Source organism: Simochromis diagramma, unplaced genomic scaffold (genome assembly GCF_900408965.1).
Source record: "Simochromis diagramma unplaced genomic scaffold, fSimDia1.1 OVJJ01000091.1, whole genome shotgun sequence".
NCBI lineage: Eukaryota > Metazoa > Chordata > Actinopteri > Cichliformes > Cichlidae > Simochromis > Simochromis diagramma.
This window is the reverse complement of record NW_024386901.1, coordinates 2446011-2460667: the sequence shown is the minus strand read 5'-3', so window position 1 is coordinate 2460667 and position 14657 is coordinate 2446011. Positions and strand designations below refer to the sequence as shown.

The following is a 14657-nucleotide window of genomic DNA, read 5'->3' as shown; positions in this document are numbered from 1 at the left end:
TCTGTAGGTATTGGCATACTGTATATGGAGTGCTGTTGGAGTACAGAGTCGGGGAGGTAGCGTTTATGATGCCAATAAATAGATCTACAGTCTCTCATAATATAAAAGTGACCTTGTTAGTAACCGGCAGTATATACTTGCATGTGTTCTGTGTCGTCTTTCGGTATAATCCTCCGTTTAGGGCATGAAGCTCTTTTTTACGGTGCTAATGTATGATGATAATAGATATAGTTGTGATAACAGCCCATCTGCTTGTTCTTTTCCAGGGTGTCCACACTGTAAAAACGCTGTCCCCCACTTCACCACCGCAGCAGAGCTCTTCAAAGAGGATCGCAAGGTTCGTGTTGCTTTTTCACATACTCACTTAGATATGTGATTACTGGCTCTGATGGCGGCGCAAAGATGCCTCTAACTGGAGCTGTGCTTACAGTAAACATCACGGTTTTAGGTAATCGACTCACAGTTAGAAGATCGGTATTGATTTGAATAAATATTGATCTGAAACCTTTCCGCGCAGTGTTCAGGCTAAAGTTAAAAAAGACAAATAAAACAAATTCTAGCTGCTTTTTTTATCTTGTTGTTTTGCTGTATCGTGTCTTTCACAACAAATAAAATAGTTATTTTAAAAGTAATGGAACAAAAGACTCAGATTTAGACCAACAAGGGACCTGATGTTGCAGAAACAAAATATTAAAAATGAAATTAAGTATTTCCACCGTGGTCTTGACAGGCCATAATCCTGTGTGTCTGCTTTATTACAGTCTTTCGTGACAGGCTGTAGTCATTACTAGATCTAATTTCTTCCAGGTTCTATTCAGTTACACTCAGGCTCAAAGCTTATCACTGTGAAATTATTAAGATCTTGTTTGTTTGCTTGTATTTTCCATCTTTAGGTTAGAAATGATTTCTTTCTTTCTTTCATTTATTGTGTTTGTGTTAAGCGTTCCCTGGACATACACACAATATATCCACTCACCAGCCACTTCATTAGGTACACCTGCTCAGCTGCTCATTAATGCAAATATTTAATCACCAAATGTAAAACAAGCGTCAGAGAGGAGAAAGAGGGTTATTTAGGTGACTCTGAATGTGGCATGGTTGTTGGTGTCAGATAAGCTGGTTGAACCTTGAAGCAGATGGGATATTTTCCTTGCAAACCTTTGGCCACATAGTACCAGATGCCACAGCCTGCCTGAGTGTTGTTGCTGATCATATCTATCTGTTTATGTGCACAGTGCACGCATTTTCTGAAATCTCAAATCATCTGAAATCAGTTACTTGAACATGATAATGAAACCTGATCCCACCTGGCTCTAGAACGGTGTGCCTACTAAAGTGTCTGGTGAGTGCATGTTAAGTATTATCGGGAGGGGAGGGGGGAATATGTCACATTTTGGGAATTCTTTTCCAAAGTGGACCACATAAGTTGCACTTTAAAGATCTGAATATGTTTGAAATGTTCAGACATCATCATGATTCACATTAATTTATCCTCTGCAGTCTTCACAGATGCTTTTTTTGTATTTTCTTACAGCTTGAAAGGTGTTAGTTATAAAAACAAAAGAACGAGCATTTGCAGAGTAAATGCATTTGCATATTTTATGCAAAGTTATCAGAAAGTCTTTCGATTGTCGTTAACTTGAGAATTCACATCTTTGAAATGGTAAATGGCCTGTATTTGAATAGCGCTTTTACTAGTCCCTAAGGACCCCAAAGCGCTAAAAGTCTTCTCGCCCCATTCCTAATAATCGTTTTCATGTCTCACACAGGAATAACTGGTAATTGGCTTCCACCTATAGAAGGCTTTTGACCTTAGTTGGTTTTTACATAGTGTTTGACAAGCGCACTCACAACAGTAGCAGAGGAGCTGTAACTTAGGGTTCAGTGTCTCCACTCCACTCCAGTCCACTCCAGTTTGACCATTTAGATGAAGCACCACACTGTTGCATCAAATTTTCTGCAGGCATGGGGTTTGGAGGTTAATGGAGGTTCATGTAGTGGCAACAGGACACACTCACGCTCATCCTCCATCATCCCCACTCCCTCTCGTTACTTACCCTCAGGGACTCATGTCCTGACACCCTCCCACTCTTGCTCATTTCTGTTAATACCCTCTGACTGCAGGGCTTATTTCCAAACCTCTTAAACCACAACTGTGTGACTCACTCTCTTGCTCTCTCTCCCTTTCAAACATGCAGGAATTTTGGACACGTGTCAGGCAGCGCTCGAAGCTAAAGTATCAGATTGAAGTGACAAAAAAAACCCATCTAATTGCTGCCTTATCATTTGTGAAGTCTCATCAAAATGCTTAATGCTGAATAGCTGTTGTTCCAGTATTTCTCGGACAGTGTTGCTGTCTCAGTTGTTTGGAATTTTTCTAAATCAATGTCAGATGGTGTCCTCAGCAACTTAGCCATCTATTTTTCTGAGGCAATTCTTTGTAACATTTCTCAATAACATTAATCTTCAACAGATGAAAATGAAAATGCTTTAAACCTTTTTTTTTTTTTCCTTGGGAAATTTGGATATCAGCTGCAACTGTAACACATCATTTCATTTATTCATTTCTGCAGAAACGCACACTCGCTTCCTTCATTTCTAAATACTGAAGTAGATCTGTGCATTTATAAATAACCATAATTTCAGTCAGATCGAATGGTCAATGCCCGACAAGCCAAAATAATAGAGCTGAATATTTAAAAAGAGGTTTGTGTGGTTTTAAAAGTTGATGGATTTAACCCTTAAAAAATGTATATTTAAATTTAGCCATAAATCTGTTTAAATTAATCTTTTCTTGCACTTCTGCTGCTTTTAGTAATTGAGTTTATTTTTTTGAAAAAAGGATCATGTATAATAACATAAATGTTACCATTTGATGCATTGTATCAGAGTTAGCTAGTTAGCTAGAAGCTCATTTACATCTGCAGTTGCTTGGCAGATTACATGCAGGTTTTCTGCTTCTTTAGCCCAACTGCTTCGAGGTCTGCTGCTGTTTTCAGATCCCTCACTTGCATTTACTTTTCAATTCCAGTAACTTTTTGTTTGCACCTTGTAAGATTTTATCTTGTAAGGTAACAACGATTCTTAAATTTTCCATCAAGAAACACACAACATTGATAACCTGACCACATACTACAATATTTACTTTATATTTTAAGCAAGACTTTCGCAACAGCCAGAAATGTACTATGAGACTCAGTATTTGGGACCACAACCTTAAAGCAGATCCTTCACACTTTTTCTTATTTTCTGTCATATCCACTCACCAGCCACCTCACTAGACTGACCTGTTAAACTGCTTGTTAATGTAAATCTCTAAAGACATGGAGACACAACAACCTGCTGAAGTTCAAATCAGAATCTCCACAGAAAGGTGATTTAAATAACTCTGAACATGACCCACCATGTGTGGCACCAACACAGTAACTCAAAAAACTTCTTGAGACCAAGGCCAAAGTTTTTTGTAGGCTAGAGCAGCACCAAGTACCACTGTCCGCTAAAAACAGGAAACAAAGGCTACAATTCGGCAGTAGAAGACTGGATAAAAGTTGTTTGGTGTGATGAGTCTGTTTCTGCTGCACCATTCAGATGCACCATTCAGATGGTTTGAATTTGAAAGCATCAGTCCTCTCTGCCTTGCATCAACAGTTCAGGCTGCTGCTGGTGGTGCAACGATGTAACAGTGTGGTGGATAGCTTCTTGTCCATTTGGGGACCCTGAATATGAATTTACCACTGTCTCTGACCATGTCCATCCCCTATGACCACAGTGAAACCATCTCCTGATTGCTGCTTCCAGCAGGACAATGCTCCATGTTATAAAGCTCAAGTCATCTCAAACTGGTTTTGCGAACTGACATTGAGTTCGTTGTCGTCAAATGGCCTCCACAGTCACCAGATCCAATCTTCCAATAGAGCACCTTTGGAATGTGCTGGAATGTTGTTGATTCCAGAGGGCAGAGAAGAATAGCCAGACTTCATCAAGCTGAGGTGAAGGCAATAGAAATTCGAATAACTACTCATTACAATCAAGTTATGCACAAGATACGCTGGTTCTAACCTTGTTAAAGTTCAAAGTAGATGGCCTACAACACCAAGTTCCACTCCTGTTAGCTAAGATCAGGAAACTGAGGCTAAAGATTGCACAGGCTCACTAAAATTTGACAACAGAAGATTGGAAAAATAGAGGGAGGAAAAAAAATCATGTCAAAGCTCAGAGCATTTCAAACTGGTTTCTTGACCATGACAATGAATTCACTGTCCTGAAATGGCTTCCACAGTCACCAGATCCCAATCCAATCGAGCACTTGTGTAATGTGGTGGAGCGAGACAGTATGTGCTTCTTGGGTCTCATTGGCAGAGATGGACTTAATTCTGTCATCTCTGGGAGCTCAGCAGGCCACACCAACCTGCAGTTCAGACTTTCTTGGGGCATCATTTAGAACAAAGAGGGTGGCCTTAAAAGAAGAGAGACTGAAGTGTCATTATTGAGACAGTTGGAGCTGCACTCAGGTCCATTGGAAGACTGATTTAGCAAAGCAGGATATGAACATAACAAATCCACTTTAAGTTGCTTTAAACCATACCTTGAGTTTCGAGGTTATGATGAAACTAGCACAAGCTGCATAATCAGGGGACCTGCATTCGTGTGGAAGTCACACAGATGCACAGTTTTAAGATGTATTTCCCTCTTGTCGTTCCCCCAGTGGCCAGAGGAGATTTGAAGTTTTGTTTGAACAGGACTAAATCTGCATAGTGGGTACTTGTGTTTACTTGGCAGTTCTCTCTGTTTATCAAGACAAGCCCCAGTGTATTATGCCAGACCGGTGTTGATCACAGTCTATTAACTGCCCTTGCCTCATTTACCAAAGACTAACACGGGCTTAGCTGCAAGCTTTGAAGACACAAACAATTAAAACTCCACATTCTGCTGTATATCAGCATGGGAGCCGTGTACAGGGTTTGTTCCATGCTGTTCTGTCTTTTCTCCAAATTCCAATCAATACCAGCGTTAAAGGTGCACATGGGCTGGAACAGCACTGCGATGAGAACACAGTTTCATTAGGGAATTTAAGGATTTGCTTAATATAACCTACCCTGTGGCTGCTACTGTACTGGTAAAATCATAGAGAAGCACACTGGTTCATCTTGACCACAGCACTGCAGAAATCAAGATTTCCCCGTGGAGCTTTTGACCTCTGCTGCCGCTTTGCAGTTGTTTTTGTATGCATGGCTCCCTGTTAGGGGTTCTGCGCACATCAATGAGGAGCTGTATATGCTCCAATCTACACAAACTACCAATGATGTCAACCTCTTTCAGTCACCAACAGGTGGTGGTAATGTGTGGAGATGTGATGCAATGCTCGAGCAACAACGGGGAATGAGTTTGGCTTTTGTGTTTTTTTTTTTTTTTTTTCTGTATTTATCTGCAGGAAATTTGTTTCATCTTTTGAACACTTTGTTAAGTTCAATGCCTTGTTCTCTTGCTATGTTAATTCACTAGTTTTCTGCTTATTATTAGTCTATAACCCAGTCAGAAGTAAATACAGGAGAATTGCTGATACTGATACCTATGAAAGCCTGTTTCCATCACTTAAAAAAAAAAGTATCAATAACTCGAAATTTCTTATTACCCGGAAGGATATGGCGCAGGAGAATGCACACTCAAAACCAGATCGCAAGAAATTGGCGCTTTCGAGAGTACATTTGCTGATATGTGATTGATTCAGCTAATAACACAAGGATTTCATCATTTGTGAAGTCACGCTGAAAATAATCAGCAATTTGTGCATTCATGACTGGGTGTAATACTGGTAGCTTAGCTGTAGCATTTGTAGCTGAGGGCTTCAGCTTCCAGGTAACAAGGAAATGACGTCATTCCCGTAGATTACAGATTGGCAGCGCTAACTTGAAATTTCAAGTTAATAAGTCGAAATTGGCTTCCATAGAGATACCTTTAACCAATTAAGGCAGCTTATGTAGGGGAGAGCAATGTGTCAGGATTTATGTGATGGTTTGCAAATTCCAAGCACATTTTAATGACCACTGAATCACTGTGATTTGTACTTTACACAATATTTAGTTAACCCAACACACCTTTCAGCTTTTCATGTATTTTGAACGTTCATATGTCAATGAACAATATTCTTCACTCTCATTGGTAGTCCCTTCAGTCACTCCTCATTGAAGTCATTCACTGTCTGTGGTCTGTAGCTGCCACGTCACTGCAAAACACCTCCAGTGTGTGCACAGCTGTAGTAACTTGTATATTAGTTCTTTGTAAAATTTGTTTTTTATTACCATAAGGCAGAGAAGACCTTTTATAGGTGTTTATGTTTTTATATTTTATATTAATCATACTGAGTTTACGTGTAATAAAATGTACAATGTAAATAAAAGTGCTATTGCCAGTCCCCATTACTCAGTTGATGCTTGTGTTGCAGCTACAATAAATCAAAGACGTGGTGTGTTACAGTAACCCCTTCAGTGCTGTGTCACTCTTTAATATGAGCTAATGTATTCCTTGAGGTGGTTTCAGTCCAGCGTATGCAGATCCATGTTAGATATTACAAGCACAGGTACTTTGTTGTTAGAACAGAGGTAGCTGAGTGTAGCTGTACCTCTTTGTTCCTCGGTTTGACGCTGGTAGAGATACTAGGCCAAATGGTAATATGCTGCCCCCTAAAATTTCACTATCCAGTCAATAATATGATGTGGGGTCCTCTGTCACTTGAAGATGAATCAATAACGGAATTGGCTGAGGACCTTTTGAAGAACAACAGCTCTACGACTTCATTTTCTCCTGTCAATTCACGGCAACTCTGATTGATTGCACAGGGATGAGCATTTGGAGGGAGCCTGTAGTTACATTATACCCCTCATTGCAGCTACAGTGCCATCTCTAATGCTGCTGCTGCTTAAAGCACTCTCTATGTATCTCAAATTGCCCTAACTTAAAGGTGGTTAAAGATTTCACAATTAAAAAAAGAAAAACACATAGTGCTTAAGATCTTGTGGTAAATTGCCCAGGTATACAAAGAAGAGGGTAATTTTTGGTGTTTTCACCTTAATTTCTGTTGACTATTGTGCCTCTCCAAAGGTGATGCACCTCACTCTTGCTGAATATGCACAGCTTGCAAGTCCATGAAATACTCTTGTTGTGGGAGCACAGTGAAGAACAGCTTAATACACTTGATTAACAGACCAGAGAAAAATATCCCTTTATAGGCTCTCTTCTGTCATATGCGCTCCATTTGCTCCCTATCTTCGCTTTTTTGTTTGCCCGTGTCTATTCTGTTGATGCAGATGAAGTCGACATTCTGCTGCATTGTACCCATTTTAGCGATTTGTTGGCAATTATGCAGATTTTCTGTCACTTGAGTATTTATATTTGCATACAAAACAAGGTGCATGTGTCTTGTAATTAGGACAAGAAAGTTTTCGAGTCGTTTGCGGTGCGGCGTAAGTGTCAAATATTTCTCCTTCCGCAGCATGTCTGTCATTTCCACGTTTGGCTCGGGCAGACAGACAGCGAGCGATTATTTGATGGTGACAAGTTCAATGTGGAGCACTCAGCACCCTGAGAGAGGGTGACATTTCTGCTGTCCAAAAGGACATGCTAAGTGAGCCATGTATCAGTGAGGCAGCATTTACGCCTCATTGGGACAGCTTGTCACTAATCGATGCAACAGCCACGCAACATAAATCTCGCTTGTTGTTTTTATGCTCGCTGATTGTTGTTGGGGGGCTTTTTTTTTTTTTTTTTTTTTGTACCACCCACATAAACAGACCAATGCGTAAGTCACTTTTATGCCTCCATGCCGGTGACAGCTGTAGCCTAAGGCATTATGTTTTCTCAATGCCGCGCCCCCCCCCAATCCAGCCAGCCAGCCATCACCATGAATATGATACATTATTGTGCTTAAAGGTCATGGTCACCGTGACCCTCATGGCCCTTCCCTTCTTGTGAATATGATGATCTTGTCATTGTCAACTCAAGGATGAGCTGATCTATTGTCATGCTAATTAGCTTAGCATGCTAATGCTAAGCATTTTCACACTGAGTCAGATAATGGCACGACTCTTTGGGGGCCCACTTATTAAATTCCTTCACACTCTTTATTACATATTTTACATTATGCCATGCCTTTGCCAAACTTATCTGTAGTTATAGCTTGAAACCATCATTTAGTGGTCATAATTTAAGAAATGGGGACCGTGTTGAGTCTTGTGCATGTCCCAAGCACCTCAAAATATAATGTTGTGTAAAAGTTTTAATCCGTCCCTCATTTCTTTGTATTTTGCTTCCAAGCAGCCAGACCGTCTTGATATTTTTAAAGTAGTCTTGAGCAGTAGGTCTTTCAAAGTTTTTATTTAGACATTGGCTGCTTTTTCACTTATTTTCAGACGAGTTCTTGAACTTGACCATTTTCAGAGGATTGTTTTTAGTTCTATAAGTCACTTACATCTGACCTATGAATCAATGAAACACAAAAATGAACCTAACCAGTGTTTGTCTACATTACATCTGTACATTACACTGTATACAATGTTTTACATACATTGTATCTTTTGGCACTCTGTTACTATCAGCCTGTGGTAATTTTGTTTCTATTTCATTAGCTGAAACTAAGAAGAATGCCAAAGATAACAATTTGATAGACATAAAATAGTATTTTCAACAAGGGGAATCTCAAAAGGCTATCAGGTTAAAATCTGGTGTGTTTCAGCATGTTGTGCAGTGTGTCCTTAAGAAAACTGACAAAGCCGTCGTAAAGTGAAGTGGTTGGCTGGGGCCTTTCTGTGTGAAGTTTACATGTTCTCCCCATGCTGGTATGGGTTTTCTCCAGGTAAACTTTCCTCCCAGTCCAAAGACATATTGGTATTTCTTTCTGTTAGCCCTACGATAGATGGGTGATCTGTCGCCCTTTGACAGCTGGGGTAGGTTCCAGCTCACCCACACCCCTGAGTAAGATGTGTGGATAGCTGGATGGCTGGCAGGGGGGGAAATCCAGCAAAGACCTGACACAGGACTTGAGAGATGCATCCACTGCTCACTTGAACCCTCATCAGAAATGGTCTCAGTGGAAGTTTAGCTCTCAAGAAGCCATTTATAAGAAAGGGAAATGGGGAGAAAAGGTTGAGGCGTGGCAAATTACACGAGAACTGGACTGAAAATCAGAAGTAACACATCTTATGCAGTGATAAATCAAATTTGAAATTATTGGTTCAAATTATTATCAATATGCAGGTCAAGGTCGTCAGGAACAGGCTGTGTTGAAGAATAAAGGGGAGCATATCAAATACTGACCGTCAAGCTCATTAGAACTGTACAGAATTAGTTTTTCTTCAATCTGTTTATGTTTACACACGTCTCAATAAATTGCTTCACCTGTTTCCTTATTTCCTAGCAAATACAAAGAAATGAGAGTTGGCACAGTAGTGCTGTAGCTGTGTCCTCATTTGCATTCCTGTAATATTCTTCACCTATATACTTTTTAATAGTAGCAATGTACAGACTTGTGATAAAGTTTGTTTCATCTGAAAATATACCGAGTTCTTAAGATCCACTGAAACAAAAGCTAACTGGCCATAAAATGGAAATGCATCGTGCGAATTCAAATAATTGTCATAGTGATAATAAAATAACAATAAATGGGAAGAATGCACCAGGAATAATAGAAGTAACACATAAACTACCTTGTCTGTTTAATGAATGTCTGCGTTAAACCTATTAACTATTAAAGATAATGACTGCAGTTTTTGAAATTCATATTACAGTAAAGTTTCCTCGAATGTAGCTCAAAAGGAGATTTTCTGAGAAGTTTATGTATTCTTATGTACTAATTATGTCTCGGTAGGAAGTTTTGTTTTTGTTTTTTTAACAAGCTTATTACACAGCAGCCGTTTGACAGAAAATAGAAAGAAGAATCAGGTGTTACAAATCAAATTAATGAAGCCTCCGTTGTATATAAGCACGGAGCCTCAGTTAATGTGTTTGGTCACGTCTGTGTTTCCTTGCTATTTTATGTCAGAATGGGTGCTGTGAAATGGGTCTGTTAGTTGGAGAAAACTTTTTACGACAAAAAAATAATATTTTCAGATTATTTACACACTCATCTAATTAAGGCACAGTCCCAAGCGCCTCATCTGATACGGCAGGGTGCCAAGCGCCTTTAAAATCTTGTGAATTTAAAGCATGTTTTATTATGCGCATTGAAAGTGAATGCGCAATTGCCTGTTTCAGATCGTGTACGCAGCTGTGGACTGCACTAAAGGACAGAACCACGAGCTTTGCAAGCAGGAAGGGGTGGAGGGCTACCCAACATTCAACTACTACAACTATGGCAAGTTTGTGGAGAAGTACAATGGAGATCGAGGGGTAAGTGATTGGAGGCGGTTTATGATATTGCAGTGAATGAATGTTCAGTGATGATCTGCATAGGGGGGTAAAAAGTACCCAATTATCAGAGAAACCAATAACCGCCAACAATTGTGTGGATTACAGTTGGAGGGAGAAGGTTGTGAACTTTGTTTTTAATATGTGCTAAAATATCATATTCCACAGATGTCCTGAGAGATAGATGAGAAGCATTTGTTACAACAGCAGATGAATACCGTCCATCTGTCCTGCACACCATCTTGAAGGAATTTATTCTTTCATGCAGAATGCATTAAACTGTTGGATGAGCTACGTACCTCAGATCCCTCAGCATTTCTGTTGGCCTGAGTCAGGACTTTGGCTTCGTCATCCCAAGATGCTATCAGTGTGCGTGTCGCACGTCCTGACGTTTCTCCTTAGAATCTGCTGATAATTTTCAGAATCGATTGCTCCATCAATGATGATGAGCTGTCCTGGCCCAGATGCGGCTAAACAGGCCCAATCCATAATGTTCCCATCCCCACAGTGTTTGCAGTTGGGATCGAGTTCTCATGCTGAATCCCTCCATAGTGGATTCAGGAGGATTAAGTGTGCGCGTGTGTGTGTGGGTGGGGGGGGGCGGATATGTGTGTATTCACATTTATGTTAATGAGAGTGTGGGGAGTGAGTTGGAGGGTGGGGTGGGCTGCTTTTAACTATGTAAAGCACTTTGTGCTACATTTTTTTTTTTTTTTGTATGAAAAGTGCTTTATAAATAAAGATTGATTGATTGATTAACATTAGCAAATGTTAGAAAAGCTGTTCCCTGTCTCACACCTTACTTTTACTCTTATTTATTGCCCTACTGTTCTTAAAAGGTCAACAATTTTGTTGTGTGCCGTAACTCTTTAGAGATGGTTCTGTAATCTTTTCCACCATCACGCGTATTAACAACTGCTTTCTGAGGTCTTCAGAAATCTCCTTTATTCTTGATTTGTGTCCTCAAACGTGTCATAACGAGCGCTCTTTAAATAAAAACACACCCGACTCAAATCTCAGTCATGGTTGATTTGTAATCCTCGTCATCCCATCGATAGAAAACACCCAAATATCCCATTCAGATTAATCCTAGAGGTCACATACATTTAATATTAGATGATTATTCTCAATATGTAAATGACCAAATCTAACATTTTAACTTAAGTGACCAACTTAGATTCTGTTTATCTCCTTCTCAAAGTGATGTGTTTACTGAGGTTATGTATTAGGTTCACATGTGTGCAGAAATATGGAAAATCTCAGATCACAAACTATTTCTGAGACTGCATTTAGATCAGGGATGTCGAATTTTACATTGTGGACCACATGCAGCCCACGTTAATGTTAAGCAAGCTGGAACAGTGACACTAGATAATAACATATTTGCATGATAAATGCGTAAAACTGGAGATAAGGTCAAAGTACAATTTATAGAAAATACCCATTTTTTTTTTTTTTTTTTTTTTCTTTTGGACTCGCTGTTTAAAAACTGACATTTCTATAGCAGATAGTCATTTAACTGTTTATCCACTACTTAATTACTTTGGTGTAGTATGTAAAGAAGGGATGGGGGTATCAATAGGAAAAGCTGTTAATCTTGAAATAAAAATCTGTTCACTCGCTCACTTTGCATTTCTCACAGACGTCTGGTCGGCTGGATTGGAGTCTGCAGAGTCGATTCTGACCCTCAGGCCTTGTGTTTGAGATGCGTGATTTAGATAGTTCAGCTGGTTCAGAAATTAGAACAGGATTGAAAGTAGAGGAGAAAAAGATGTATCATTAATGCTGTTATTTCTTCACTCCAGCTGTTGCAGTTCTTCTCCCTGTGTCAGAAACGACCTCCGAGATGTTGTTCAGTGACGGGGGGGTGGGTTGGCTTTACTTTTTCCACACCTTGCCTCCCTCCCCCTGCCTGTGGACAGACTGCCATTCTTGGCCTGAAATCATGTGTCAACTGAATTATTTATAGCATCAAATGGTTCAGAGCTCAGTCCAGCTCAACTCAACCGTACGTGGAGAATTATCTGCGGGCAGCAGCAGAAAACACTGTGCAGCCTGACCTCAAGCACAGTGGTGGTATTTACATTTTGTCCTCCCCCTCACCATCAGGTGAAGATGAGGTTTATCCACAGGACTGGCTGAGAACTTGCTTCAAGTTGAGAAATATGCTGTGGTGATTGCTACTTTCCTTGTCTTCACAGGAGGCAGGCTTCACGGGTTTCATGCGCAGCTTAAGAGGACGCGACCAGGAGAAGGTTGTCAAGCGGAAGGAGGAGCTCTGAGAGAAGCATGCGGGGAGTGGGGGGGCGGCGTGGGGTGGGGGGCAATGCACTGTGACCCTTGAGACTGGCAAAGGGCCCTTTCAGCACTGACGGGGGAGACTCGACAACCTCAGCGAAAGGCTATTTTTTTATACCGTGGTGACTCCGTTTGTAATAATACCAGAGTACTTGCTGTCAGACCAACCACTTGAGACTCGTGTTTTTCACGGATGTTCTGATGGGAAGAAAATACACAGACGAGGAAAAAAAGAAAAGGTTTTCTTGTTTTTGCCCAACCACTGTGACTGAATATGTGAAAAGCTACACCCTATACTGTATCTATGCAATACTGCCCCATGCTTAGCTCTGCAGGGGTTTGTGTGACTGTCAGACCACCATGGTGGTGGACCGGTGGTGGGCATCAGTATCTAACGGTGGAGGTTGCACTGTCCCAATGGGTCCTAATCCAGCCCCATCAACCCTGTTCTGTCTCTAAAAGAGACAAATGCTGATTATTGACATACACCTTTTGGTTTCAGTGATTTGGGGTTTTTTTTTTTTTTAGCTTTTTCTTTTTTTGTTTGTTCTTCTTGTTCTTGTTGTTGTACAGAACCTTCACGTCTGCAGAACAATTTGAAATATTGATTATTTTTTCACATCATTTGGAAAGTAACGGCATTTTAACACCACCACTAAAAAAAAAAAAAAAAAAAAAGAAAAGAACCTAAAGCGTGTACAGTAAAATGTGAGGTGCTCCAGTGAGTAGTGTAGGTTTGTTAAATTGGTGAAATCACAGCTAAAGGATCAGTATTCTGTGTGGATGTGCACTATCATGATTGATTTTTGCTTTTAGAAAGGAGTTTTTGTTTGCCCCCAAACTGTGGCCTTACAGATATAAAAATATAAAATGTCTGGAATTGCAGAAATATAATAAGTGGAAGAGATTCAGAGGCCTGGTGCCCTTGTAACTCTCTCATGAAATGACCAAGTAAAGGAGAATGAGGGTGGGGGGGGAAAGGGAACACAACAGAACATGAAATGCCAAATATTACTGCAAGCTGCCCTTCAGAGTTTCACAGTTCATACTTTTCCAAATCTTATTATTAATCTTATCATTCACAGCTGGAGTGACTTTACCTCTTGCTCCTTCATTAATTGTTAATAATGGGCGAGTTCATTGACAGAAGCATGGGAGATGCTCACATCTGGTGTCTGAATAGTCTATGTGATCAACAAACATCCAAAAGATGAGTCTTACCTCCGTCCACTGAAGTAATCACAGATTCCGCTCAATATCCCACAAATCCCCTCTGTATTCACACTCTACTGGAATATCTCAGACCTCTGATTTACACTTTGGGCATTCAGTTTTTTTGTGTGTGTTTGTCTGTAACCAATCTCTTTCATCACTGGTGTTTCTGCTGCTTCCTGTTTAACTGAAACTCACAGAGGAGTCGAGCGCAAAAGACGGCTTTCCGAAATCTTTCCCGTTTCCCTTCTTCTGAGTGCGCGTCTACCTGCCGCGCCTCGGCCTGGAATGGTTCGGCTTCAGTCAGCTTGGATAGTGCTCTCCCATGCTTTCCTTCATATTTAAAACGGATGACTTCACGAGACGCCCAAGGAATAATTAACTGTTAAGTAAAGTCTCCAGAGCCTCTTCCAGTTCTCGCAGCATAACACCATCAATTCGGGGGCCAGAGTCATTACCTTCTGTGATACGTTTTTTTTTTTTCTTTCTTCCATAATTTTGTATTTCTTTTTTTTTCTTTTTTTCTTTTTTTTTTTTTTTTAGCTCCCTTGCTTCGGCCTCTATAAATATTTAAAGTCTTATCTGTAGCTGAACTTGTGTTTTATTATTCAAGACTTTGGTTTCTTTCATTATGAATAAGGTTCTCAGGGATAGCAAAACACAGTCAAAGGGAACTAGTTTGCTTTGTAATTTATCATTCCAGCTGAATAATTTTCGATCCTTAAGTCACCAAGGATAAAACACAACAC

The 14657-nt window shown here is 40.1% G+C and overlaps 1 protein-coding gene across 1 annotated transcript in view; it reads left to right on the top strand.

The window, feature by feature from the left end:
- Positions 1 to 14119, top strand: part of pdia5 (protein disulfide isomerase family A, member 5) — an 80707-nt gene extending 66588 nt beyond the window's left edge. The window contains exons 15-17 of the mRNA XM_040034789.1: positions 267 to 337; positions 10246 to 10380; positions 12600 to 14119. Coding sequence (XP_039890723.1) covers positions 267 to 337; positions 10246 to 10380; positions 12600 to 12680 — 287 coding nt within the window. The 3' untranslated portion in view covers positions 12681 to 14119. The remainder of the gene's footprint in view (positions 1 to 266; positions 338 to 10245; positions 10381 to 12599) is intronic.
- Positions 14120 to 14657: the final 538 nt, after the last annotated feature.